We start from the raw sequence: 27803 nt of genomic DNA, 5'->3' as shown, positions 1-27803 counted from the left end.
AAGATGTCTTCTTGCAGTATTCAAGTTAATCACGTATTGTCATGTGTTTTTAACCTTTCCACATGGCAATACTTGATTAGTTTGGAATCCTCGTCACAATGACATCCTGTTGCATGAAAGTTTTCACGGATGGCTTATTGCTAACTTTGGGTTGCGAATTGAGATTCCGTAGTTATAAGTTACAACAAATGACAATTGACTGCAAGTGTGTCGAAACAAATTTAAATTAACAGCAAACTATCCCTTTAAATTTGCATGCATCAGCAAAACTGCATTGCAAATGAACCATACTTTACACAGAGTGAGGTCGACCACCATCACTTCACACAGAAACAAGGTGAAAACAAGTATTCTAGGGAAGCCCGCAATACATGCAAACTTTGTTACAGCATACAAGTTTTCTTAACCAAAACAAGATTTTACCCATCTGCATGATTGCATCTCCCACAACCATCTATATGTTGGTATCAAAGTCTGCAATCATGTTTTCCTGGAAACCTTCCTCTTTCTTGATAATCCCTTTTGCTTTTCATCCCTCTTCCTCTTCTTTACTTGATTCTGGAATGATTTACCAACCAAGGAAGGTTGTTCTTTCAAGGCAAAGCTTTTTGCAACATGTCCCAAGTGAAGTTTCTTCACCATAAATATTCTTTTCAGCTCACCACGATGGGCAGTGTATGCACGAACCCAAGAGCAAAATGCGTTTTTGGCCAGTGTCTTTGTATCTGGCTGAGAAAAGAAATGAAGGCAATGTGTTAATGTTAATCACAAAGAAAGGAACTCATAATTATTACAAATATTCAAACCTATAAATCTGGCTGGCATACCCAGCAAACATATTAAAAGTGAAAGGATATTTCCTTGAAGTATCTGGTTTGGATAAGTCATTTGCTAAGGTTTCACAATAATGCGAGATAGCTAAAGATTAAGAAAAAGTCCAAAACTGGATGGAGGGCTTTCTTCACAGTACAAACACAGCTCGATAAAGCAACTTTAAGGCACACTGAAGAAGAATCAGGAGAAGAGAAGTACCTTCTCTGTAAATGCTTCAAGTGCCTTTTGCAAAGACATCACCCAAGGATGTGAGTCAATGGAAAGAAACTTCCTGACATGCTTATGACCAAATAGTGGAAAACTATCTAATACTTTGAGGAGGGGATACTCTTGTAGGGAAACACCATGTTTCGCCAACTCTTTCAAATAATCCATTTCAATTGGCTGTAAAAATAACAATGAATCTCCTCTTTCGCCAAGCCGAGCAGTTCTTCCAACCCTACATCAAGTATGAAATAAATATCAAGAAAAACATTAAAGATGCATGATAGACTTAGCGTAGTGAAATTCCATGCTAAGAAACAAAACTTCAAAATAAATAACCTTGTAATTTTAGCCGCTGAAAAAACAACATCACTCCATTTTAAAACCAATAAGTTCTTAAGGCTTTTCAAATATTTGAATAATTTAAAATATTGGGATATCGTTATTTTCTTATGCATCTCATGAGGAACTTTGATGATCTACAATCATGAAATGCTGCAGATAAAGGTGTTACTTAGTTGAATGAGCATTCATGGACTGAAAACAATCAAAACTCTGGCTTATATTGTTGCACATGCAGGAAAGAAGAGGGGGGATAAAATGGGAAAAGAAAACTGAAGATGGATAAGTTTAAATACCTATGAACATATTCAGTAGCCTCGCCTGGAGAATCATATTGTATGATACATTTTACTTTCGGGAAATCCAAACCTCTAGCACAAACATCTGTGGACAATAGAAGAGCCGATTTTTCTTTTTTGAAGGTTTCAAACGCAGTTCTTCGATCCTCCTGCTTCATATTCCCATGTAACCGAAAGGTCTTACATCTAACAAACAGCTGATTAAGTTCTGCTTCTAGTCCTGAGTGAGGTCTGAATTGGAACTCACTTATCAAGGAGTAGTGAAAATCCACTGCATCACATGTTGAAAAGAATAGCACAATCTGTAAAATGAGCAAGTGAGTGAGAACTGACAAGGTAAAGCATAATAAAATGAAGTTGAAGACTGCATAGGAAGACCCAAACTGTGTTAACAATATAAGACATCACTTCGAGGATTTCAGGATGTGGTAAATAGGATACATCATTGATGCTGAAGGACATTATCCCTTTATATGAACTCACTAGCACAATATCACAGAATTGAAAAGTATAATCTTGAATATGAAGATTCTAAAGACTGCCAAAGAAAGAAAAAGCTAGCTTCCATAACCATTAGAAAATGGAAGGTTGAGAAGTAGGCTTTACCTTTTCGGAAGTTTCTCGCTCAAAAAGATGTTTTAGAATGGAAAGAAGTACAGCAAGCCGTGCATTACATGGCACTGCAAAGAAATTTGATCAAACAGTTAATCACCGCATCTATTATGTAGTCTAATGAATCATACCCTGCCCCCACCACCACAAATCTCTCCCCCCCCCCCCCCCCCCCCAAAAAACAAAAAAAACAATAAAACAATAAAACAATAAAAAAGAAAAGAAACGAAAAGTATTGGCACATACCTTTTACATATCTCTGGGTCAATTGAGCTGGAAGTTTATAATCTTCACTAAAAGAGCCTGTTGTCTTTGCTGAAGGTTGTGGTTCATCATCTGTGTCAGATCCTAAATGCTCATGTAATGCAATTGACTGCGTCTTTTTCTCAGGCATGCCAATCATAACAGGTTTTTCTAAACTCATTTTCGCAAGATGATTGACTTTTTCATTTAAGGTCGCTGACAATAGCAAATTCTGCCTCTGAAACTCATATTTAGTTGAAACAACACCATCCTCATTGGCAGAGCCATGTTGCATTGAACCCAAACGATCTAGTATTTCCTCTATTTCTTTTCCAAATCCCAATTCCAAAATTCTGTTAAAAAACATATGGATATCTAATGAATGCATGTCCAAATTATACAATGACAATTGGATACAATAATAGCATTGCACACATTCATAATAGAGTATATAATAAAAACTCGAATGGTGTATGTGTAGCATACCTATCTGCTTCATCAAAGATAATCCAACGCAAATTTGTGTGCAAGAACGATGATGTATTCTTCAGGTGATCCAAGAGTCGTCCAGGAGTAGCAACTAGAATAGTTATGCCTGAAAAAAGCAGATGGGTAGTGAGCAGACCATACAAAAAAAATCTTTAACAAAAACCAATAACCAAAATTAAATTTCGGGCACCTTTGCGCAGCCTGGCCTTCTCCTTGTTCCTGTTTTCACCTCCCATTACATAACCAGGGACAATCCAATGAAACCTGTGCAGTAACTTGTGCAGGATTTCATGAACCTGCAAACACAGCTCTCGCGTTGGCACAAGAACCAACGCTAGCAATCAAAACAAGCATATGAAAATGTTAGTATGTGAGCTTACAAGCATGCTTGTATGTTTGTTCACAAAATATATCGATGCTATGTTTGTATGGTACCTACCGAAAGTGCCATCGGAGCGCTGAATTCGAGGTTGGTACAAGTGCAAGTGGTGGATAACCGGAGCCAAATACGCCACCGTTTTGCCTGTGCCCGTAGCCGCATTCACAAGCACATGGCGGCCGGATAGAATTACAGGGATGGCTTGAGCTTGCACCAGAGTTGGAGCTTTGAAGCCCAACCTTTCTGTTTCGTTCAAACAACAAAAAGGTATTTTCTTTATTATTTTGGAAGAGAATTAAATTATAGTTTTGGCATAAATAAAAAAATTTGTATTACCTTCGAGCTGCTCGCATAAGTTTGAGTGAAGGCCGAGGCTGGAGAAAGAGCAAGACGAGAAGATTTCACCTTCCTCTGTTTCTGTGTTTTTTCTCTTGGCGGCCACCATTTGGAGCTGCTGCTGCTTCTTGTTTCTTGCTCCAAGTTCTTACTTCGAATTCACTTCTTATTCCAGCACCAACCCGACCCGAAATTTATTGGGCCTGGACCCTAAATATTACAAATTTGGACCCTGGCCCAGCCCACAATGAAACTGCAGTGCCTGGCCCGCCTGAGCTGAAAGACTGAAAAAAGCTGAAGAGGTGCTTCTGAACCTCGTCGTCTTTCTCTTGCATCTTCAACCTGTGAGAAGTCTCCAACAAACACATTAATCAATCGGTAAGCTTCATTTGTTTCCATGTGAAAGTGATCGAATTATTTACACTTCGTGTAGTTCAATTTCGGGAAAATTTTACCTTTATTTCGTGGTTGGCTGTAGCTCGGGCTTTAGGGTTTGTGTGCGCATCTGGATCTGTGAGCAATTCAGATGGTTTCGGACGACGTCGTAGATAGCTTGGAGAAAGGGTTACTATCCGAAACTGCAAATGAAGCTGAAGATGAAATAGTTCTGTATTCAGCTTCGTTTCAGGAGATGGAGGAGAATTATGTGAAGTACCAAACAGCACAATGGCTTCTTTACTCTTTGCTTTTAATATTGGCATGGGGAATTGGGTTCTTCATGCTGCTTTATTTACCAGTCCGAAGATACATTTTGCGCAAGGATATTCGGTCCAGAAAGCTCTATCTCACTCCCAATGCCATTGTCTACAAGGTAAATTCAAATTTCAAGTTTGAATCTTTTTTCTTCTTGTTGATAATTTGACTCTTGAATGTGCTTTGTTCTTGTTTAATATGATTGTTTGTCAATTGATCAATCTTTGAATGCTGCTGGACTATGGTTGGTTGGTTTTGCTTTATGAAATTATGGACAGATGGTTACCTTTGGATGATGCTTTGTTTCTTTAGCTCAGGTTACAAAGCCAGTTCCATTTCCAATTTTTGGGGTGCTGAAGAAAGAAAAGCATGTTTTGTTGCCTTCAGTCGCTGATGTTGTAATTGAGCAAGGTAAAGAGCATTGTCAGTTGCTACATGAATGTTATTTTCCAATACCTTAGTCTTGCTGGTGATGCCTTAGAACCGCCTATAATGCTATTGTTATACTCAGGATATCTGCAGTCTCTCTATGGTGTCTACTCACTTAGAATAGAGCATGTTGGTGTCAGAAGACCGCCAAGCGATGATGTTCAAATCCATGGCATTGCAAATCCCAGTGCTTTCAGGAAGGTACTTACTCACTGTAGTTGTGTTAAAGTTATCCCCAAGTTTAGTAAGTATGAGTTACTTGATCAACCTTGATGTCCCATTTCAGGCTGTCCTCATGCGCCTGTCAAGCATGACGAATGAGGTTTTCTCTAGACAAGTTTCCACGCTCGAAGACATTCCCAATTTGAGGGTAGGGTCATATGCTAGATGCTTCCGGTCCTTATCAAAGGAAGTTGAACTTATTTTGGTTATATTTGACAAGCTTGATCTGGGCATATTGATTAAACCTTGATAACCTGTTAGCCATTAACAATGCTAGAAAAAGCCCTTCCTTATCTTATTCAGCTAGGCAATTGTCTTTCACAAGTTCAATATTTATTAGTTCTCTTTCTTTCTATTGTCAGCTTCAGATGTCCCCGTCAAAGCCCCTCAGGTATGGGGATCTAACACTACTGCAGAAACTTGATGAAGTTGGAAGTTCTGTAAAGGTAGAACGCCAAACTTCCTACTTTTGTTTTGAAAGTAGGGTATGCTCTTCTTTCTCGCAGACTTTACTTACATCTGGTATATTTTACAGAGAGTTCAAACATTACTTGAGGAGCACCCTCCAACATCAGAACCTATAGAATGAAGTAAGTTGATTAAAGTCAGCAATGAATTTTAGTTCTTCTGGCCCTTCACATATTCTTAGTTGGACATTTTTCTTCTCAACACAAGCTGATTGTTTGATAACATACTCAGATGTGCCGTTTCCTATGTTTTGGATCTAGTATGTGATGCAGGATATGCAGGACGGCTGTAATTTCACATCAGGCCTTTCCCTGGTACAACATGTGTGCACGCCGATACCATTTTATCATCACCTATCTCAGCTGACAATCCAGCAGTGCAATTTACAACCCCACAAACATGAGATATGCTTCCAACGTGTCTGTTGGTGATTTTGGTGTACTTTGTATCTTATCATTTGCAAATATAGAAATTGTCCCGTGTAAAAAAAAAATTTATGATTCTCCCCATTGAGGTTTGTTGTGTGCTGTTCTTTTCACGAAAAAGATTTCCTTTTTGTTTTCATTTCTATTTCTCTCCTGTAATACTCTGGAAATTCCATTACATATATTTTAAAATTGTTCCATTTTTCACTATATTATTATTTTCAACTTTTGACCCTCTCGTGGGCCTAATCTGATTGTGTGAATATCTCAGTTTCAGGCCTTCACCTGTTGGGCCTTACTATATGTGCTGCAAATATAAATTGGCCGTTACAACTATTTGGGTTATCTGAGATACTCCTTTGTCAAACTTTTTTACATTTTCCACTGTTTTTCTCGCCAAATTGTACGTTCAGTAAATATATTTGAAGGGCCATCCATGATAAGGTTGTATTTGTTGTGAGCCACATGAAAGAAGCAACAATAGAACAATTCATTCAGACAACAAAAATCATTATATATTTTTCGTACGATCTTCTTGTTGGGGTGAACCCAAGTTTTCTTGTAAGAAATCTTAAAGCTTTAGGGATGGTTGAGATGAAGTTGGGGAAAGGGAAAAAGTGGTTGTGAGTCGCTCTCTAATAAAATTTTCTATTACGTCTTGGCCGTAGGGTTTGCCAACTCAACTTGTTTTTATTGAAATATGCATGAAAAAAGGAAAACCGAGGAATTTGGTTGGGAAGATGTCGAGTTTGGCTTACCTATGTTGACTTCTCATTCAATTCTCCTTGTGTTTAGTAGAGTTGCCTCTACCTCTTATTATGAGGTCTTTCCGTACCTTCTTTTGGGTTTTTTTTCTTCTTCTTTCTTTTAAGTAATACAATAGTAGTTATATATGCACACATGGATTATGCTAGTTGGTAAGGCATGTAGGCTTGCTTATTGCCATTCAAGTTCGATCATCCTCTTCATTCATTAAATAATAGTAGTTTAAAATATCGTTTTGTAAAAGAAGAAAAAAGGGTAATAATTATACATACAAAATGTTAATTATCAAAGTATCTAAATAGTGCCCTTCAAGACAATAACAAGAGCATGGTGCTTGGGTGTTTATGACTAGATGGACCTTTGATAGAACATCCTCAGATGCTCTACGAATCAAATTAGAGGGCAACAAAACCTATGGGAGTTGGATGATTTGTCACTATCTACCGCCCAAGTATTCAGGCCCCAACAAAGCATCAAAGCATTTTTAACATTAATAACCAATTGGAATTTGGGAATTGAGCTAAAAGAAGATAGATATAGCATGGAAACTTGAATTGAAAACTCATTAGGGTCACGCAAATTTAGTGCTTTTGGGAAAAGACAATTGCAATAGAACACGGATTTCGTCATGTGAAAAATGCCGTGAGCTAATATGGTCGATGAGATTGAGGCGTGAGAACATCATCATCGTCAAGCAAGCATTGGCTTGGCTTGGCCTTTGCATGCAAATGTGATGCAGCACGACATGTTTTTAGAAAACCAAACTTTTTGACCAAGTTAGCTTGGCTAGCTTTTGATTGTTTTGCATGCAAATAAGTTGAAAACTTATTTCTCTCATAAAATAAATATTGCATGCATATATTGATGTCAATAGGGGCCGACTAGCTAGCACAATCTCCTACAGTTGGATTTTGTTTCTTTTATATTTATTGTAATTTGTATCCAACAACCTCATTTTCAATTTGCTCTTAAATTGAATGTAGGTGCCTATTTTTGTTGGCTAGTTTATTGTTCGACAAGGATTGTGGGTTTTGGTACATTATTGTCCTTTTATTTTTGTTTTCATTTTATAAATACAAATGAGATTTTACACTTTTCATTGATATTTTAAATGACCACGATTCAGTAATGTGACAGATATAATTGACCAACGATGTAAAATATTTGGTTCTACTCATCTCAAATGAAATGAATTTATTTTGTTGGAAAGTAGAGCATTCCATTTCCTTGTAGGTAGGTAGGTAGGTATAGTAATTAGTGAGTGGAAGCAAAGTTCAACGCCTAAATTTTGAGTATGAATGTTGGCTGAAGAAACTCATCATCCATAATACAAACATTATAGAGAAAAAGAAAAGATAACAAAAACCAAATCAAATCCAAAACCAATGGTAGAGTGGTTGTGATGGTGGTGGTGATGGGGGTTGTGATGGTGGTGCTGATGGCGGTGAAAAGACATAACTTTTTGAAAATTAATTTATATGTGACTTGACATGAGTTCCCCAAACCCAAAGTACTGAATAGTTCTTATTACTTTCTGGTCTCACGGTGATGCATTTATTCATGACCCCTCTGATCTCAAAAGAAAAGAATATATATATATATATATATATTTTTTCAAGAGAGAGACTGTCCTATATATATGTGTAACCCAAAAACAATATTTTATTTTTTATAAAATTCAAGGCTGCCAAAGACAAATCAAAACAAATTCAGTCAGTCGCACTGATTAAATTATATGTATTTTATTTATTAATTCATCTGTCTTGGCAGTTTATATTTTGTTTTTTTTAATTATCAAAGATAAATTAATTATATAAAAATTATATAAAATACATAATTGTACAAATTTTTCTGGTCATAGATCTTTGTATTTTGCTAGACGATATGTAAAATGCCTCTCTGTCCTCATAGCACAGTAACTCAGTGAGAGGGAGAGGGAGAGAGAGAGGGAGCGAGTACTTGTCGTTGTTATTCTGAGGACGACTGAGAGTTGCCCAATACTTGGTGTCTCGTCTCCAACCGTTTCAAATACACAGTGACACAAAATCGAATGCTACCACCGATTCTCTTTGAGTTCTTCACCACCTCAATCCCACCACCATTTCTCTATCTTTCATCAATTCCATCAAATACCCTTTAGCCTTCTTCCTCTTCTCTTCTTCCCAAGATTGCCATTCTTGCAAGCTTTTCTCATTGCTGGGTCTGGGACTTGCTCCAAATCGATACTTTCCAATTGGGTTTTTGCTGTTTTGGGATTTGAGCATCTGAGTCGTCCATGGCTGCCTCCTCTGTTGCATCTCCGCTCTGCACGTGGCTCGTGGCCGCTTGCATGTCGGTCACGTGCGACGGGGACTGTTCCACCAGACCTTCCATGCTCAGCTCCTCCAAGAGACGACCCAAATGTGCTGCAAGAAGGAGGCTGCCGTCTAAATGTAGTAGCTTCAGTGCCGATTTTCAGAAAGGCCTGAATTCTGCCTTTAGTGGATCCAGCATTCAGGGCCTCATGAGCTCCTGTTTGGCTTTTGAGCCTTGCGATGAGTACTACAGCTCAAAGGGTTTATCTTCTTTGGGCTCCAATGGACTCTCCTCGCTGTTTGGATCCAAAACTGGGACTACCAATCGAAGGCAGAGGCGTTTTCATGGAGCCGCCCATTCTGGTAATCGTGTTTTTGTGATCTTTTACTGGTTTTGACCTGTTATCAGTTAATTATTAATCCTGTGATTGAATTTTCAAGTACGTTTTTATTTTTTAATTTCAGAATCTTGGAAGCTATCAATTCAATGTATTTTGTGTGTGCGTGCGTGTTTGTTTTTTTTGGGTAGGGGGGTTGTTTACGCACTGCAATTGCTTTGGGTATAACTTCTTGTTTCGCTTACTTCCTTGAACGTTTGTATCTGAAGTTGGATTTAATTGATTGAATTTTTTTTTAAATATGTAGTTTGGAATTTTAAAAAGCTAGTTTGTGTTGTGTGTGTGTGAAAGTTCAAATTTTTTTTTTCATTACAAAGCTAATAGGCTTAGTTTATCCTTATACTGCAGTTTGGTTTATTTGAAGTTGGTTATGTTGTTGGAAAAAGGAGAAAAAGTTTTCATGTTATGCTTGTCTTCTTTTCTTTTGTAATAAAAGTGGGTTTACACTGGCCATAAGATAAACATTGGGTTAATAGTAAAATGGTTCTAATGGAACTAATTGACTCAAAGCATCTGCAATGCCCAACTGTTGATTGATGAATGATTATACTAGCCAGGAAATGTCATTTAAATGTAGAAAAGAGTAAAAATGTCTTGTTAGTCAAGAAGTTGCTATATCTTGAACAAGGAAAGAGAAGAGGGACTAATCCTCTGCTACCTAATAAACCTTTGAGGACTCTAACTAAAGCTTTCCTAAGATTCAAATGGTATAAAATGATAGATAGTAATTTAGTGACTACATATCCTCTGATATGCCGATCATCTCTGTTCATTTCTATATTACTGTTATTGTTGGAAATATAGGGGAAACAATGGCCGTAGCTGTGCAACCTACTGAAGAAAGAACAAAACAGAAGAAACCTACAACAAGACAGAGGCGAGTGGTTGTGACAGGAATGAGTGTGGTGAGCCCACTCGGTCATGATTCTGATGTCTTCTACAATAATTTGCTGGAGGGAGTTAGTGGCATTAGTGAGATAGAAGCTTTTGATTGTACCCAATTTCCAACGGTAAACAATTTACTAAACCTAGCTTCAATTGTTGTATTCTCTATATTATGGTCTTAGTACCTTTTCTTTTCTTTAGAGGATTGGTGGAGAGATCAAGTCTTTCTCAACTGACGGATGGGTAGCACCAAAGTTTTCCAGACGAATGGATAAATTCATGCTTTACATGCTTACTGCTGGGAAGAAAGCCTTGGCAGATGGTGGAATTACAGAAGATGTCATGGATCAAATTGACAAAGCTAAATGTGGAGTTTTGATTGGTTCAGCAATGGGTGGCATGAAGGTAACCTCAGTGCTCTGTGGTTTAACATTATGTACGAAAAATTGGCTTGCAAGAGCTTCTACTGATATATCTTCAATTTATGTTCTTCAACAAGCCTAGTTTAAAGTCTGTAAGGTTATGTCACATCTTTCGACTGTTATTTTTTTTGGTGCTCTGAAACTATTTCCTTTTATTTCAGAACTGGACTTGTTTATATTATTTAATTATTTATGTAAGACAGTGTATCCCTATTTCTCTCCCATCCTGAAATGTTATGTTAAGTTGATCGAATCTTTTCACAAAATATGGAAATTCAAGCTAGATATTACCACATTGAGCCACAAATCCGTAGCTGGGACAAGGAATCTTATGTGTTCTTCATTGCTGCAGTAAATATATCAACTGACGACTTCATTTGGTATTTTGACATTGATCAGGTGTTCAATGATGCAATTGAAGCTTTACGGGTTTCATATAAGAAGATGAATCCGTTCTGTGTACCTTTTGCAACTACAAACATGGGTTCTGCCATGCTTGCAATGGATCTGGTGAGCTTATATTTAGTGTTTGCAATACTTTTACACACCATAATGACTGCTGGAATTTTGTACTTGTCCTTTTAACTGCTTTACTCATGAAATTGCAGGGTTGGATGGGCCCAAATTATTCTATTTCTACTGCTTGTGCTACGAGCAACTTCTGTATCTTGAATTCGGCAAATCATATCATTAGAGGCGAAGCTGTAAGTGGTCTACAAAAATATTATGGATTTTTTTTATAATGTTAAGAAAATGTGAAGTGAATCAGTGGTAAAGTTGAATAGAAAAGAGGATATACTGACTAACCATCCTTAAATATGCCGTTATGATTTTATTGCAATTTTCTTTGAAATTATATGCAGGATATTATGCTCTGTGGTGGTTCAGACTCAGTGATGATACCTATTGGTAACTCTCCCATCCCTTAACTATATCATTTCTGTCTTATTTTTACTGAGATTTGCACAACGTTTTCATGATATTCTTGCTCTTATGTTATCACTCCAGGATTGGGAGGCTTTGTGGCATGCAGAGCACTTTCACAAAGAAACAGTGATCCAACGAAAGCATCACGCCCTTGGGATATTGTAATGTTATCAATAACCGTGCTAATTTCATTTGTTCTTTTTCCCATCCTAATTGGTTATGTGCTGAAACTTTTAAATTTTTTTTGTCAAGAACAACAAATGGTATGATCACAGAAAGCATCCCAATGTAATTTTAGTTCTAGACATGTGTATTGAGCTCGAGATTTGAGTTTATTTACTGTAGAAATGTCTAACAAGTATAAAGGGACATCATTCTGAAAGCAAAACCTGTAATCTGTATTCTGGGTTTCTTACTTCCTTGTAGACTTACATTAGTGTTGTTTCTCACGATATCTGGTTTTTGGTTATTGGTCAGAATCGCGATGGCTTTGTTATGGGGGAAGGAGCTGGCGTTTTGCTTCTAGAAGAGTTAGAACATGCTAAGGTATTTTAAACTCTATATCTATGACCGTGGTAATAGCACTTGGGTGTTTCTCGGAGTTTGCTTTTTCTCTTCTATGTTCTATGTAGGATCACATCTTTTGTGAGGTTGTAGGTCATCAGGTACTTTAAACCACATTCTGCAGCAATTCTGTATCCTTTAGTTCCCTCAAGTTAATCCATCTCATGCTTTCTGTTGTTACTTCTCTTGGGTTACATTGGGTGACTCATAGTCAACTTTGCTTGCTGCTACCTCTGAAGTTGCATGAACCCAATTTCTAATTCTGTATTTCTATCTTACCATGTGATATGGTGTTTGTGTATAGATGCTACTTTAGAGCATTTAATCACCAATTAGTTTTTATTTTTGTAGAAAAGAGGTGCAACTATCTATGCAGAATTCCTTGGTGGAAGCTTCACATGTGATGCTTACCACATGACTGAGCCACACCCTGATGGTAATATGCTTTGCCTTTGACAATATCATTCTCTCATTGTTTTGTTGAACCAAGGAAGCAAGAAAATTTTCTTTTAAGCTGTTTCTGTTGATTTATTCGTTTCTTTATTTTGTACGGCATTTACACTAAAGAAATTTCACTATTTAAGAAATTTAAATGCAAATATTCATATGAATGTCTTCATAGCATGTCTTTGTTTATCCTTTTTTGCTAAGTGATATTCTATATTGATTTCAAGATTTTTGAAAGTATCCTTATGGCTCCTGAGTCACCATGCACTTGTTTCATTGAATCTTATCACATTCTAGAATCTGAATATGTTATTAATGTCGTCTGAAACAGGTGCTGGTGTTATTCTCTGCATAGAAAAGGCATTAGCTCAGTCTGGGGTGTCTAGGGAAGATGTTAATTACATCAACGCTCATGCTACATCCACACCAGCCGGAGACCTCAAAGAATATAATGCTCTTATTCATTGTTTTGGCCAGAATCCTGAGGTAACCCCCTTTGCATAACATGTATTATCTGTTTCCTTAATATCATGTTTTGCCATGTTTGGTAACCTCCTACTGTTTACAGTTGAGAGTGAACTCTACAAAATCCATGATTGGTCACCTGCTAGGAGCAGCTGGTGCTGTAGAGGCTGTTGCAGCAGTACAGGTAACTTATGTGTTGTTTTTACCTTGGAAGAACTACATATTTTTCAAGTCTTGTATGTAAAGACCAAATACAACTTGCAAAATTATGCCTTAGCTGATTTTTTTCATTTTCAGGTGTAGTTCTTGACATGTAATTTTCTTTTTGTGTAGGCGATACGAACTGGGTGGATTCATCCAAATATCAATCTGGAAAACCCAGATGAGGGTGTGGTATGTGACCTTTTATGGTCTTGTCACCCTTTTCTGATGTATGATAGGAAGTGAAACGATAGTTATTTTCAATTTATCACTGGAATCATCTAATTCTGTCTACACATCAATTCAGGATACAAAACTACTAGTGGGCCCAAAGAAGGAGAGACTGGACATTAAGGTGGCATTGTCTAACTCATTTGGGTTCGGTGGCCACAACTCGTCAGTCTTGTTTGCCCCTTACAAGTAGTAACACAGATCTAGTGTGCTACTCCAACTTTTGCTGCAATCCCTAAGGTATGTTTGCATACTGTCACTTTTTTGTTAGAAGGAATTGTAATATGTATAACAAATAAGGCAGAACATATTGTAGGACATCTTTCTTTAGGAAGTAGAACATTCACTTTCATTCGTTTAGTTTGCTTTACATAAGTTGAGCAAAAGTTGTTATTTGCAGATGGGATTGATCCAATTGCAGTAAGCGCCCATGAAGTCTCCTTTGTATTTGATCTTCTGTTTGGTTGAGTGAGTTGCGGCTCTGAAAACTTAATTCGGTTTGACAGTTGATCGCTGGAGAAGACTGTTGAGGTGGCCAATAAGTAGAACATCAAGAGCTCACCCAATGGTTATCAAGAAATACTTTTGCTTAGAAAATTTCCCTTCTCATAAATAGCCACAGTAGGGTTTGATCTTCGTATGTGCTAGTCATTGAACTGCCGCAAGGGCAATAGTTGCCGTTTGATTTTGGTTTTCATGTACAAGTAGTTGGCTGATAAGATCAGATAGTTGTATGAAATTTGAGTTTGCAGTTGCATGACATTACTTTTTTCGAAACTGTGAGCTGCTTGTATCTTGTCAAATTTTTGCTTTTATCATGATGTTTCCAATAACAAGTATTTTGTTTTGTTTTGTTTTAATTTGTGTTTCGTTTTTGCTTTTTGGGTGACGATTTTCACACGCCCATTTTATCCATCACACTCCTCACTCTCATAGTTTGTGTTTTAGAAATCGTAAGTTAAAGAAAGTTGACAGAATGAGATTGAAAATCGCTTTTCTTTACCCTTATGAATAGATGATGACCAAAAAATGAAAACAAGAATTCGGTTTCCCTTTTTTCATTTTTTATGTTCCTCGACGATCTCTTCTCCTTCTTCATCGCTTATTTTCTTTTTCTTTTTTGATAGGCTGGCTGGGCTGCTCAGTATGATAGACCCTAATACTGAAAGACAAAGGAAATTCAGAAATGGGAAATAAAAGAAACGTTCCACTTCATTTCATTCATGCTTTCTTTACAGTGGAGCCTCAGGGAGTAACAGCAATACAAAGCCCATTAGAAGATTTTTAGCAACCCATCAGCTAATATGCTTACCCACAACATGACCCGAGCCCATAACAAGCGTCCATTCAGTATAAGAACAATAATAACAATTAATAAATCAAGAAAATTACTGTAATTTATAAATTAAAAAAAATAAATATATAAAATATAAAAACCCTTTAGTACAAGTTTCCCTTCGATGTGTCGATCGAAGTAGTCCTGTTCCTCACCTATTTTTTCTTCTTGCTGCCTCCCTTCTGAACCTTACTTTTATTCTTAAACTTTAAGCCTTTAGTGGAGAGAATAGTTGAGACACTCTTCCCTTCCAGCTTCTTTGTCATCTTCACCACACTTGATATCCCTTTTCTTGCAGCTGCCCTATGCTCCGGCCTACGGCTCATCATTTTTCGATCAAGTGGCCAATACGCATACGGTTCAAGTTTGTCCTTCCTCTTCAAATCCCCACCGGCCTTCTTGCTGGCGTACTCTTTGCCGGTGGCAGCCCACCCGGACTCTGATGTCTTCCGCCGCTTCTGTGTTTTCTTTGAGTCTACGGACAAGTAACTACCCGCTTCACTTCTTGCATCCGAATGAGGTTCCGATGGCTTTCTCTTGTACGATTCTGCTTCGTCACGAATTATTAGGCGCCCATCATCGTCTATCTCTGGCCCATCATCCGACTCCATTTTTCGCTTTAAATTCTCGGATGATCTAAGTGCTGACCTTGTTCTTTGCCGATCAAGCAAGTCGAGTGGCTCATCTTCTAGTTGATCGAGCAAGTTCTTCTTTGTTCTTCTGTATTACAATTTACAAACAATTGTGTTAATTTATATTAGGCATCGGATGATGTTGAACTTCCGAAATATGGCAAACAAAACCACCAACTGAACCACAGGCTACATGATCTGCTAGATAAATTTGCTTAAATTGGATTGTGTTTATTTAAGAAATCATTTTTTTAACATTTCTAGACCGTCCGATATGATCCAAGCAACACCTGTTAGACAAACTTCTAGCTACCAAGATCATGATTGATACATAATCTACTTATTCCCAATCCATTATGAACATAAAATACAACCTACCGTAATGAAGATGCTTTGGATTTGAGCTGCGAGAAAGCCTTGCCACGTTTGCCCAAGACTGTTTTGGCATCCATATTTTCTGTATCACTATCCTCAGTTTCATCATCATCAAAATCAGAAAATATTTTTGTATGGTTCCATCTGCTTAACCTGAAAAGAAGATAGAAAATAACAGAAAGTTACAAAACATAGCCAAGTAGAAGCTGAATTGAAGCTTATATCACATAAGCTTCAACTGGTAACATACATGTGTGTACAATAAGACATAAATATGCACACAAGTATTTGTTGTGCTCAAGCATTTATTAATTTTAAAATTATGTAAGACTGAGACCTGGATGTAGTTGCTTTGGAAACTTGAGATCTAGCTTCCTCAGATTTAGAACCCAGTTTCCTGTCTTTCCGTTCCTTGATCTGTGTTCAATTAAAAAAACAAAACAAAGGAAGATCAGAAATAAGTAGTGAGTACCCTGGACAATGTTCATTCCACCAAGATGCCCCTCGACAGACCTTCCGTATGTTGGTAAGTAATTTCATATGTTCTTGAGGCATCACAGCCTTAACAGCATCGAGCCCACATTTCTTGACAAGCATTTCTAGAAGAAGCTTAACCTGAAATTAATTCAGGTTTGACGAGCTAGTGGTCAGAATTTGGACTAATTATCAAACCAACTGAACTAGATGTCTAAATTGAGTCACAAGCATTTTAATTGAGGAAACAACCTTGGCTTTGAAGTGGGTTTTAGTAGCGTCTTGCCACTTCAGCAAGCCTTCCACCATGCTTTTCAAGTGCAATTGCAACCCCTCGGCTTGTGATTTGGCCACTAATACCTTCAACAAACCTAAATTAGCCTGCAATAAGGAAACGCCCGACTAAGAATAAAATAAATAAACAAAAATATTCTTGTAAGGTCAATTGAAATAACAAATCACATAATGATTTATTAAGCAGTTAACTCAAAATAATTAATAACTCCAAAATGCTGATCTAAAAGAAAGGGGGTCTACTTTAATTATTTCTTTGTTCTTTCTCTGGAGGAGGAGAAATGCGGACGGAAGCAAATTGGTAGCGGTTGAAACAAGATCAGAAAACTCATAAGCCAACCGAGCTAAGCCCTTCATTGCAGCACTGATCATATGAGGAGTTTCACCAGCTAGGCCCCCAGCTACCTGTGACCATAAGATCAGCTTAGACTTGCTACACATTTATATATCAAATTCTACTCTGGTCCACAGAAGACCAATTAAAGATGATAGAATCAGTCAAAATCAAAAGGAGGAAGGGGGCAAAAGAGGTTGCTTCACACAGACTTCTGAAGTATGGACTTCTAGTCAATAGACTTATCAGTAAATTTGAGCCGTAATAACTAAGCAATCTGAAACAATATTCAGTACCATGTTAAAAAATTCCAACAGGTGTTCTCTATTCCCGCCTTTCTCCTCATCACCACAGGCGTGGCCAATTTGGACAAGGATATCATAAGCTCTATTTCTTGTCTTTTTGTTAGCCTGCATTGGAAAAAAACAAACATTAACAATTCATATCAAACATAAAGTTCAGAAGAGCCATGCAAGATCTTTTACCTCTTTAAGTGCAATAATTTTATCCGTCAGGAATACTAAAACTACTTATTAAACCAGATATTGCAGCTGATAAACCACTTTACCTCTTTAAGTGCAAGAACTATTTCTGTCAGGAAACTTATGATGTCATCCCGCCACTGCTCTGTGTCACTCTACAAAAGGATTGAAGTTCTTAGGTATTGAGCGCCATACATACGAAACTTGAATCTAAACTTTGTTCCTAATAATGGAAGATTTAATGCTACAAGGAATGAATCTTAGATTAATTGAAAAGTGAGGTATCGTTTATTTATGGATACCTTTGAAACATGGACTACTAGGAAGTACAAGCAGTCGAGTCTGTGCCGTTTAGCTGAAAAATGGCATGAAGGCAGTACATTAACCATAAGGTCAAGCAATTCCTTGAGCTTCGATGAATTCGATGAAAGAAACGAATCACAGTCCTGACCATATTCAGCAAAGAGATACATAAGCTAAAAAGGGTGCAAAAATACACCACCGTAACAGGCAGGTGATGGCCCAGCAGCACATAATTTCATCTTATTGTTTCTCCTTTTTCTTATTTTTGAAAACATGAGTATTCCAGAAAATTATGATTGATATATGTGACCAACTCTTCTTCAACTACGACATTAGCAGCAAAACAAACCAATTACACCCAGTAAATCATGTTTCCCCGTATTTTCCAGTGACAGATGATGACAATAAAAGTCACAGTATGGAAGCATTATTATAGATTATCCATATAATTCAAAACATACAAATTATTAACTTTTGCATACCCTGAGAATGATTGAAAGGACTTTATATGCCTTCTTTTGTATCAAACCTTCATCATCCTGAAGTCAGGAAGCCCTTAGTTAGTGCAACCTTTCCTTTTTTGAAGCATTGCAGGATCCCTTAGAAATGAACAAAATAGCCAGACAGAAGAGAAAGACTTTCAAACCTGTAATGCATTCTTTATTGCAGTAAATAGAACATTAACCTCATTATCATGTAAACCAGGTAAAAATGAAACCGCCAAGTCAAACAGTTGGGCCCTGCAGTTAAGATGGAAGAATTAATGTAATGTCAGATGTTCCACAAAGAGAGAGAGAAGAAATAATTAAATTATAAAAAGCCAAAACTAAACGAGATCAACAACAACAAAAAAGTATTGATATACCGCTTGGAATTAAAATCTCTAGGACTTTCTGCTTTGCTAGCCTCTTCAGTAACCTTTAAAAGCATCCCCATTCTATTTCGGAAAAACTTTGACACAGCTTCTTTATCTGCTATGGAAGCAAACTCACCAATTGTGGACTGTAAACGGTGCAAACATAATCAATCTCAACCTCACAAAAACTGATGCCACATTAACAAGTACGAACATGTATCAAAGATAAAGGTCTATTTTCAAGTAAAAATTGGACCCATTTTTTAAAAAGACAAAATGTTGGGGGAAGCAACGGGAAAAAAAGAGGTACAAATTTATTTAAAACGTCACAGGGAAAAGAAAAAAGAGACTGAAAAGGGTGATACTGTAAAAAAGGGACTGGAGCTTATAGAGTGAGTCTGTCACGACCCCATTTTCTTCCTTTGCCTTTGTCGCTCAATTATGTTGAAATTCTTTAAAATGTCCACTACCAAGTACCTAGTACATGTGATAAAGAGACAACTCCTCTCCGCCTCTCTTTCTCGAAGACAAGATTGTGCCATGAATACTTTTTACTTTTTGGTTTTAACAACGATATGCATGATTCTTATGGGAGCTGTATTTGTTACTCCAGTGGCAAACTCACAAATTCATGACTATTTTAAAATCCATGCCAATTTGGCATTCTTGTCAAGCATTTTGCAGGACAAACACTATCAGACATATAACCTCAGTATACTTACGTACCTGCAAACAGCCTGCATCATCTTTTGTGGTATTCAAGAAAACACCTGATAGAACATGCAGTAACTCGCAAGCAGATGACTTGAGCACGCTTAAGTTATCTGCTGTAACCTGAGGGGTATAATGAGCAATAGCTCTGTATCTCGCACTACCTACTTCACTATCAGACAGATCATTCATTTCTTCCACAATTTTCTTATTTTGTTGTACAAGAATCTGCAAGCTCAAGCATATTATTCCACGAAACTCAGGTTCATCTTGAAGGGCACTGCACAAGGCTTGCTCTAGATCGTTGAAACTTTCAGCAGTATCTGAAGCGTAGTTGCAAAATGAAGGTAACAGTGACCACAAAGCATGTACAAATGCATCTGTACTCCTTGATGAAAAAATACGTCCTTGTGACTCGAGCTGCCAAATACAAGACGACGACATAACTAAAAAATTCCATCTGAATTAAACAACTAACACTCCATCAGTATGAACTGTTAAATACCTTTCTAGATTTCTCCTTTATCGTTCGAACCATACCCAAAATTGACTCTGTAAAGAAGCTCAAACGTGCACCAATAGTATACTGCTTCAGTATCGGAAAGAGCCAAACATTCACCTGACTTGAGTCTTCAGCCTCCAAATTAAGAGGTAGAAGACCTAAAAATGTTTCAGGTCCCATTGCAACAAGAGCCGATCCAAGGCATTCATGCAGCTATAAAATAATAAAGTCATTATATTAGTAAGTGCTGCACTAATAGAGAGTAAACAAAGACGAAAGGACACAAGAAGCTTCCAAATAATCTTTATAAAAAAAAAATAGTTTGACTTGCAACCAAGAAAACTTAGTAAATGCTAATAGTGGACCTAGTTACGATATCAAACCTACAACTGTAGCTATAGAATATAAGGTTTATATATATATTATGCATTTGCAATATTAGACCAGATATCCCTGATCAAAGCAATGCAACAAAACAGGGCTTCCCTCATCAATTATTCTTGCAGCTGCAAGTTATACAGTATGAGGAATTATAGCTTTTCTTTTCTTTTCTTATTTTAGCATTGGGTGGCCAGAAAACCCAAAAAAATAATAAATTACTGCAATCCAGAATGTAAAAGATGGTATAAGACCATTAAACTGCAGTCAACAAACCAGTACACAGCCACAATTGTCAAACAACAAAGATAGCCGTAGAGCAAATATAGAGATCCATAAGATAATGACAAGTAACAGTACTCTTTATCTCTTAAAACTGAATGATATGAAAAAGACCTGTTTCCTGAAAGGGAAATCTTCATCGGATAACTTCTCCATCTCTGCCAAGCTCCTGAGCGCACCCCTCATGAAATAAGAAGCATATACCCCTGTATGATAACGGATATTACACCTCTTAAATGAAATGGAGAGTGCATAGCAAGTGAAAAACAATTTAGTTAAAAATGACAGGAAAACAGTCAGATACAGCAAAAGCAATACCTAATTTATCGAACATGGCTGAAACAACTTGGAATGCAAGGTCCCAGACACCAGCGTAGTGATAACCAAGTAAGCTTTCAATAGTAGCACATACTTTTTCAATTATAGTTGGCCCAGACTTCCTTGCATCCAGATTTGCATTCATTACAATCTGGTCAACTCCCTGTTTGATCAAGCTTTCATCAATGCAATCATGAATGAGACTCTTAAATGTATGCGCTGCTGCATGTATAGCCTCTTCATGCTCAGATGCCAATACATCTGCCAAACTCAAAGAAAAAACACCACAGTACTTTTTGAGTCTTGCTTTCTATAATGGAAAGAGATACAAACAGGAACTCAGGGGAAGATTTTTTTAAATGTATAGGGAAGGTAACATGTATACAACTAAAGTCAATAAAGGAGGGAAAACATTACAAACCTCTGAGTGCATTGAATACAATAGGGAGTTTAACTACGCATATATGCCTATTGAGGGAATAAACTTTGGCCATTCCACTACCGAGCAAGCGAGCTGTGAACATCATCCCATCGACAGATGTCTCATTTGTGGAGACAGAAAGAGCTAATGAGCATAACAGATCGAGCAACACTTCAGGAGGAACGTCTGTAGATGGATTGAGACAAAGTATATTCAAACTATCTGTTATGCGCTTTGTAACAAGTGGTTGGTGCAGATCCAAGAGAGTTTTGTAGTACTTGAGGACGGAAGTTTTGTACTTGATTGACATAAGAAAAAGACACTCTTTCAAAGCATCCAAAATATACAAGACCTCCTGAGCTCCCTTGGGTCCTTCACCCGCATCTGCATTTGACCCACCAGCAAGCAGAAGAAACCTTTCAAATAAGTTAGTAAGCCCTTCACTTGCAGGGGCAAGCAGCGGTGTTCCTTGAAGACTTTGCAGTACATCACGAAGACACAATTGTGATTGTCTTCTCACCTTTTTTAGAATACAATTAGCATAAAAATAAGTACATTATAAAGTAGACATCTAAAACACCAAATAAAAATTAAAACTTCAATCCATTTGATATAATCTACATTACAAATATCAGAAATGAAATGAATTCTATGATAACCGATCAACATTAAAGAACAAATAAAATGTGAGCAATTCACCTTAGGGCGGGAATCTGTAATAAAGCTCAATAAGAAGCCATACAATGAAGACACATCAGACCAGTTGACACGGCCTCTGATGATGAGCACATGCGATATGCATTTCAATCCTGAGACGGCGGCGCCCACTGTCAAAGACGGAGACCGCAGAACACGCACCAAGAGCTCCGATAGGAACTCGGACTTCTTCACGAGAATTGCGGCCGAGACTTTTTGAAAGACAATGGAGAGAATTGTGAGGAGGGCGTCGATCACATGAGCGGGAGGCTCGGGCTGGGAGGAGAGGCCGTCGAGAGAAGAGCACGTGAAGCCCAAGTAGGCGACCGGGGTCGAAGGGAGGTTCTTGTCTTTGAGCTCCTGAGCCATGGCGCCTATGGCTGCGCAGAGGTGGTGGTGGTCCTCGCGCGTGGAGTTGCTGAAGCGCGCGAGGATTGAGGTGCAGATGTCGTCGTCTTCGATTAGGGGAAGAGTGTAACCGTCGTCCATTTCGATCCCTTCCATGTTGGGCGGGGATTGGGGAGTTGCAGAAAAACCCTAGCGTCAATGAATTCAGGAGGTACCTAGGGTTTATGGACAATAGTCGAGAGTGAAGAAGGAGAATTTGGCCCAGTTAGAATTGGCGGGTTCATGTCCTGAGTCCGTGAAGCGAACAACCGACATTCTTTCCAGACCCCTTTGGGCTCAACGGTTCTACATTTTACTGGGCCGGGTCGGACGCGTTGCCCCGAATATAACCCTCCTTTCTTCTTTTTTTCCCTTCTTTTATAGGGCTATGGGTTCGTTTGGTACGTCGGACTGTACTGACTAATTTCCGTCGGATAGTATTAATCTGTTCCGGAGAGTACTGACTATTTATCGATAATATTATAAGGCGTTTGGTGCTATTTCGAATAAATAATCTGACTAAGTTATACTGTGTTTGGTGATGTTTCGGATAACATCAGATCAGACTATTTATAAATAAAAAAATTAAAAAAATTCTTTGATAATTTTAATGGAAATTGAGATTCAAATGACACAATTTTTTTTTTTGGGTAAGATTCATATGACAAGAGTTGTTTTTCAATTGTTTTTGCCAAGATTTTTTTTCATATAACCCATTATCATAATTGTAGTATCTCATAAAAATTCCAACATACTTGCATACGTTAATAAAAACAGTACCAAATAATGTATAATTCAAAGTGATCACATATTAAGGTGCTAAGAGCAAAAGAGAAAGTTGTTCATAAACCAAACTACATCAAAGAGTGAATCACAACTCTCTCGCCCCAAGTAAGAGAAGAACAAATGCTTTTCTCATAGCACCATCCAATGTCAGGAATGTTTTTTCATCACTTGCTTTCTCCAAAATTAGCCGTAGTGCCTTAATTTGGTCATTAATAGACAAGTCCATCTTTGCTTTTCTAATAGCAATTGACAAATTAAAAAAAATGGTTCCTAGAATTCAAGTTCATACAATTTTAATTTTGTAATTTTGCTCTCCTAGTCGTCATGTATGTATGTATTCAACTAAACTACCAACACTAGCACAGTTGTTTGTTTTTGGACGAAAATTGGCAATACTCTGTTTAATACCAACAATCTAAATATTCCCACAACGTCGAATCACTATATCACATACAAAGAAAACATTCAATTAAAAAAAATGCCAAAAAAAAAAATTCATAACCTAATTTCCACTAAAAATTTGAAATATATAAAGCATATTGGAGAGAGTATGAAAAAGAGAGAGAGTGAGAGATGGATACCTGGAGAAGAGTGAAGAAAATAACTTGTGGAGAAGATAGTAGAGAACAACTCTAGGGAGAAGAAGATGAAAAGAGCGTCTGATTTTTTTTCATAGAACACGTGTTCTTTTTCTCTAACCGTATAATTAAGCGTGTATTATCTAAACCCGGGTGTGTGGGTGGTATTAGTTAGTCAGGTAAGGAGAGTATTAAAAGCCCAAACCGTATAAAATAGTCGGGTAATTAAATAATACAAGTTGACACCAAATACCTAACATAGACTATTTACTCCTATTCAGAGTCTAATACGGTGTACCAAACGAGCCCTATATGTACTTGTTTAAGATGGATTGTTGGTGATTATGGTGATATCAACTTATTGGACTTCGATAAAAATTAGCTCTAGTTATTGTTAAATGCATCTTTGAACTCCAAACAGTGTAAATTTTCTTTGTGTGGGCCCAGCCCTTGATCGAATGGCTTAAGTCAATTGATCCCTTGTGTTCTCACACCTTTTCAAAAGCTGCCATTTTGCTACTTTAGTTTGGTCACATGCTTTCTGGTTGTCCAAGTCCCAAACGCTTTCAAAAGCTCCTTCATTTTTTGTATACACACCATAAAGTTTGGTCCCTAAATATTCATGATGCCCCACAACTTTTCCAAGTCATTATTGAGCTTTATGATCAAAATTATTTTTTCATGAACCAACACAGAATTTTTCCAGGCATATGAGCTACAACAAAGAAATAATACAATTGTACAAGTGGGTTTGCCCAATTAATTAAAGTAGTAAGTTTGCCCCTGTACCCGATTTTCATTTCAATTCGATTAGTTTAGAATATAGTGGTACGAGTTCTATTACAATTACAGTAGTTTAGAATAGGGAGATTCACTATTATACCCAATATGGGGGCCCAAATTATAAAAATATCCTATATAAAATGGACTTTAGAAACACACCCAAAGCCCATTTACAACATAACAAAAAAGCTTTTAACTTCTTATAAATTACAAAACTGCCATCAATTTCTTAAAACAAGCCCAACCCCAAAATCTCATAAAAATACCCAAAGCACTTAATAGGGCATCAAAGTAATTTAATAATCAATATTAAATTCAATAAGGCCAGCTATCATTTTTTGGGTTTTTTTTGGGTTTGTTTATAGGAATTCAATTGTGTAGGGTTTATTTATAATATTAGTGCTAGAAATGGGTATATCACTAAATATCTCTTTAGAATATTGTCTTCTGGTTATAAACGTGTTTTTTAACATTGTTATTTATCACGTAATTCAAGTGACTTTGATGAGTAAAAGACAAAAAGGACATCAATAGTTAATTTGATAGCCTTTTTATCTATATATATAAAGTAAAAGGTAGATAATTGTGAAACATTAAAAATACCAAAAAAATGTTTTTAGTTTAAAGAATTGAAATTATTGATTAAATGAGAATAACATGGTAAATTCACACTTTTTATATTTAAAAAAATTAAAATTAAAAGAAAAATCAGATTATTGATCTTATTTTTATTAGAACACACAACTATCAATTATCTTTTTTAGTTCTAAAATAAATTTAATCTTGTGCGTGGGAAGAGCCTAGTTTTAGATAAAACATGACATGATACACTATGAGGAAGAGTTTATACATGCAGCAGTCGATGAGATCATACGTACAACTTTATAAATAAATAAAAAAAACTCAAAAGTAAAATACAAAAGAGTACGAACGAACTACACACGCTATAGATAACGCCCGCGGCATGAACTGATCTGATACACCCGGTGAAACAGAATCACGGCCGTGCATCGCCATCATCATTCTCATCAAGGTTTAGATCTGGGCCGACCACGGCTTTCATCGAGGCGGTTGATCAGGTACAGCGCATTGCTAGTAACCCTAGCCGCATTCGTAACCTTGCGCTTCATATCCGCCTTCACCTTCACATCAAGCTCCTCAAACCCATCAAGACACGTGTCGTCATCTGTGAGGGCCGCGCTGACCCAAGTCTGGGCGTTGCTCATCTGAAACAGAAACGTTTCGGCGTGGAGGTGCTTCAACTCGTCAAGCGTCCGGGTTAACTCGTCCACGGACTCGGACATGAGGTCGATGCAGGCGCTGAGAGCGGAAAGCTCTCGTTTGGTTCCCTGGTCGGAGTTGGAGAGTTGGGCGAGGTAGCTGGAAACGCGGCGGGCTCGTGAGAGGCTGACGGTGACGGCGGCCTGGGCCAGGTCGCGAGGGGTGTTTGCGGGGCCCACGTAGGTGGAGAGAGAGTGGATGCAGAGGTTGGGGTAGCTGGCGTGGCTACATGACGAACGGACGAGATGGGATGAGTTGGTTGGGTTGTTGTGTGGGTTGTGTTTCCGCGCAGCGGCGGAGTAGGGTAGGGAGTGGAGGAGGAGGAGGAGCGGGAGGAGAGAGAGCAGGAAACGCATCGTTTTGATGTGTAATGGTGGGAAGATCTGAGGTAGACAGAGAGAGAGAAGGGTGAGGGTGAGTAGAGTGAAGAAGAGTGTGAATGTATGTGTTTGGGTGGTTGGGCTGATGGATGTCTGATACGATTGTATTTAATTAATTAATGGGTGCGCCAACGGTTGGTTTTATAGGGGTATGTGTGCTTGATTGGGGGGCAAGGCTACGAAACAATCGAACAAAATTATGCTTGTTAATTTTGAGTCCAATGAAATTAGAGAGGTTTGTAACTCAAATCGTTAAGAGCAATTATTTTGCATTTGATTTTTTATGTTTGAGTTTCTCTCTTTTAATGTTGCTTGTATCAAATACTTCGTTAATCAATTTTTTCATCCTTTGATTATGTATAGTTAACTAACCAATCTTTTCATTCTATAGGCTCATTTGGGACTGCTTTTCTAAAAAGCACTTCTACTTATAAGTGCTTCTACTAAAGACGCTTTTATTATAAAGATGTTGAAATTTTTATAAGAAATCAAAGTGCTTTTTGGAAAAATACTCGGGAGTGTTTTCTGAAGAAGCACATGATAGGTGCTTATCCATAAAATACTTCTATAGCCCAAAAACATTTCTAAACTTTTCTGCCAAATACTGTCAAACACACTTTTAATTGAAAACGCTTTTAATTATTTCAAAAGCACTTCCATGTTAGTTTACTTTTTGTCATTTTGACTTTGGTAAATCTTTGGGTTGAAGATATGGATGGTATTTATTTCATCCACTCCTTTAATTGAACCGACCCATGTCTCAGACTCATCACTATCTATGCACTATTTTTGGGACGAATAATTTAATGACACCCGTAAGTTTTGTTTTGTTTTGTTTTTTTTTTGTAGTGGTCTGATTATTTGTATTATTATGAAAAAAAAAGTGTAGGGGGAGAGGAGGGAGTTTATTTTCCTCTTTGGGGATAATCATCAAAACAAATGAAAACGAAAAAAATAACAAAAGCAATGGAAATTTTTTTTGAGAAATTCAAATGAGTTATTTACACTAACACTACTTAAGATTTTTGGCTTTTTCACAAAATTCCCTAAGGTTTTAGAAATTACACAAATATCCATAAGATTTTAATTTGTTTTCAGAAAATTTCTATTTATTGATTTCTCTTCCAAAGATTAATGATTTTATACAAACAAATTATTCAAATAACAAAGTTTACTTTTTAGATTAGATTGCATATGCATTTATTGAGATTAATTTCATCATTTGTATAAGCATTTTTTCAATGTAATCATCAATTTTTAGACGAATAATAAATAAAAAGGAATTTTGTAAAAACAAACTTAAACCTGAATGTTCATGTAATTTTTAAGACATAAGAGAGTTTTACAAAAACACCAAAAAGCTCGAAAAGTGATAATTTAAATATCTCAATTCAAATTCCCTAACCAAAGATATAAGAGAGTTTTAAGAAAACACCAAAAAACTCAAAAAATGGTAGTTTAAATATCTCAATTCAAATCCCCTAACCAAAGAACACATCTTGTCAAACATCTTTTCTTTGTGTTTCTTATAGGCAATCTAATTACAAATTTACGCTCCCCAATTTGTGGCTATTTTGGCTAAGTGTTCGGGACCTGTCGAGGGCCCTGAATAAATGCACCACAAGTAATCAACCTATCAC

General features: G+C 37.2%; 5 protein-coding genes across 6 annotated transcripts; 2 read left to right on the top strand and 3 right to left on the bottom strand.

Moving 5' to 3' along the window:
- LOC18769591 (DEAD-box ATP-dependent RNA helicase 17) lies at window positions 135-3896 on the bottom strand. The gene is made up of 9 exons (XM_007203698.2): window positions 3739-3896; window positions 3463-3645; window positions 3214-3357; window positions 3021-3129; window positions 2538-2887; window positions 2286-2359; window positions 1677-1981; window positions 1033-1273; window positions 135-729 (listed from the first exon to the last, which is right to left on the bottom strand). Exons 1-9 carry the CDS (start codon window positions 3845-3847, stop codon window positions 481-483), a joined length of 1764 nt encoding a protein of 587 aa, XP_007203760.1. The 5' UTR covers window positions 3848-3896; the 3' UTR covers window positions 135-480.
- LOC18771221 lies at window positions 4008-6185 on the top strand. 2 transcript variants are annotated; one of them, XM_007202468.2, is made up of 8 exons: window positions 4008-4116; window positions 4217-4549; window positions 4749-4842; window positions 4943-5061; window positions 5147-5230; window positions 5445-5528; window positions 5618-5672; window positions 5811-6185. In XM_007202468.2, exons 2-7 carry the CDS (start codon window positions 4265-4267, stop codon window positions 5669-5671), a joined length of 720 nt encoding a protein of 239 aa, XP_007202530.2. In that variant the 5' UTR covers window positions 4008-4116; window positions 4217-4264; the 3' UTR covers window position 5672; window positions 5811-6185. The 2 variants fall into 2 exon arrangements, with proteins under 2 accessions (XP_007202530.2, XP_020424118.1); XM_020568529.1 differs by having other exon boundaries at window positions 5782-6185.
- On the top strand, window positions 8606-14434 carry LOC18770245 (3-oxoacyl-[acyl-carrier-protein] synthase II, chloroplastic). Its single transcript, XM_007204133.2, has 14 exons — window positions 8606-9397; window positions 10237-10442; window positions 10519-10722; window positions 11139-11249; window positions 11348-11443; window positions 11603-11648; window positions 11748-11827; window positions 12144-12212; window positions 12582-12666; window positions 13009-13163; window positions 13246-13326; window positions 13476-13535; window positions 13651-13814; window positions 13975-14434. The coding sequence occupies exons 1-13, from the start codon at window positions 9016-9018 to the stop codon at window positions 13765-13767; spliced, it is 1692 nt and encodes a 563-aa protein (XP_007204195.1). The 5' UTR covers window positions 8606-9015; the 3' UTR covers window positions 13768-13814; window positions 13975-14434.
- Window positions 14764-22575, bottom strand: LOC18769714 (RRP12-like protein). The gene is made up of 18 exons (XM_020569135.1): window positions 21972-22575; window positions 21273-21792; window positions 20852-21112; window positions 20648-20739; window positions 19877-20086; window positions 19387-19791; window positions 18670-18806; window positions 18451-18544; window positions 18287-18343; window positions 17804-17947; window positions 17588-17656; window positions 17316-17429; window positions 16929-17090; window positions 16644-16772; window positions 16431-16532; window positions 16255-16334; window positions 15921-16070; window positions 14764-15630 (listed from the first exon to the last, which is right to left on the bottom strand). The coding sequence occupies exons 1-18, from the start codon at window positions 22470-22472 to the stop codon at window positions 15066-15068; spliced, it is 3792 nt and encodes a 1263-aa protein (XP_020424724.1). The 5' UTR covers window positions 22473-22575; the 3' UTR covers window positions 14764-15065.
- Window positions 25307-26384, bottom strand: LOC18769631 (21 kDa protein). Its single transcript, XM_020567771.1, has one exon. The coding sequence runs from the start codon at window positions 26137-26139 to the stop codon at window positions 25531-25533; it is 609 nt and encodes a 202-aa protein (XP_020423360.1). The 5' UTR covers window positions 26140-26384; the 3' UTR covers window positions 25307-25530.

Source organism: Prunus persica, chromosome G7, assembly GCF_000346465.2.
Source record: "Prunus persica cultivar Lovell chromosome G7, Prunus_persica_NCBIv2, whole genome shotgun sequence".
Classification (NCBI taxonomy): Eukaryota; Viridiplantae; Streptophyta; class Magnoliopsida; order Rosales; family Rosaceae; genus Prunus; species Prunus persica.
Note: the sequence above shows the minus strand (reverse complement) of the source record. Positions and strands in the feature narration are given on the sequence as shown.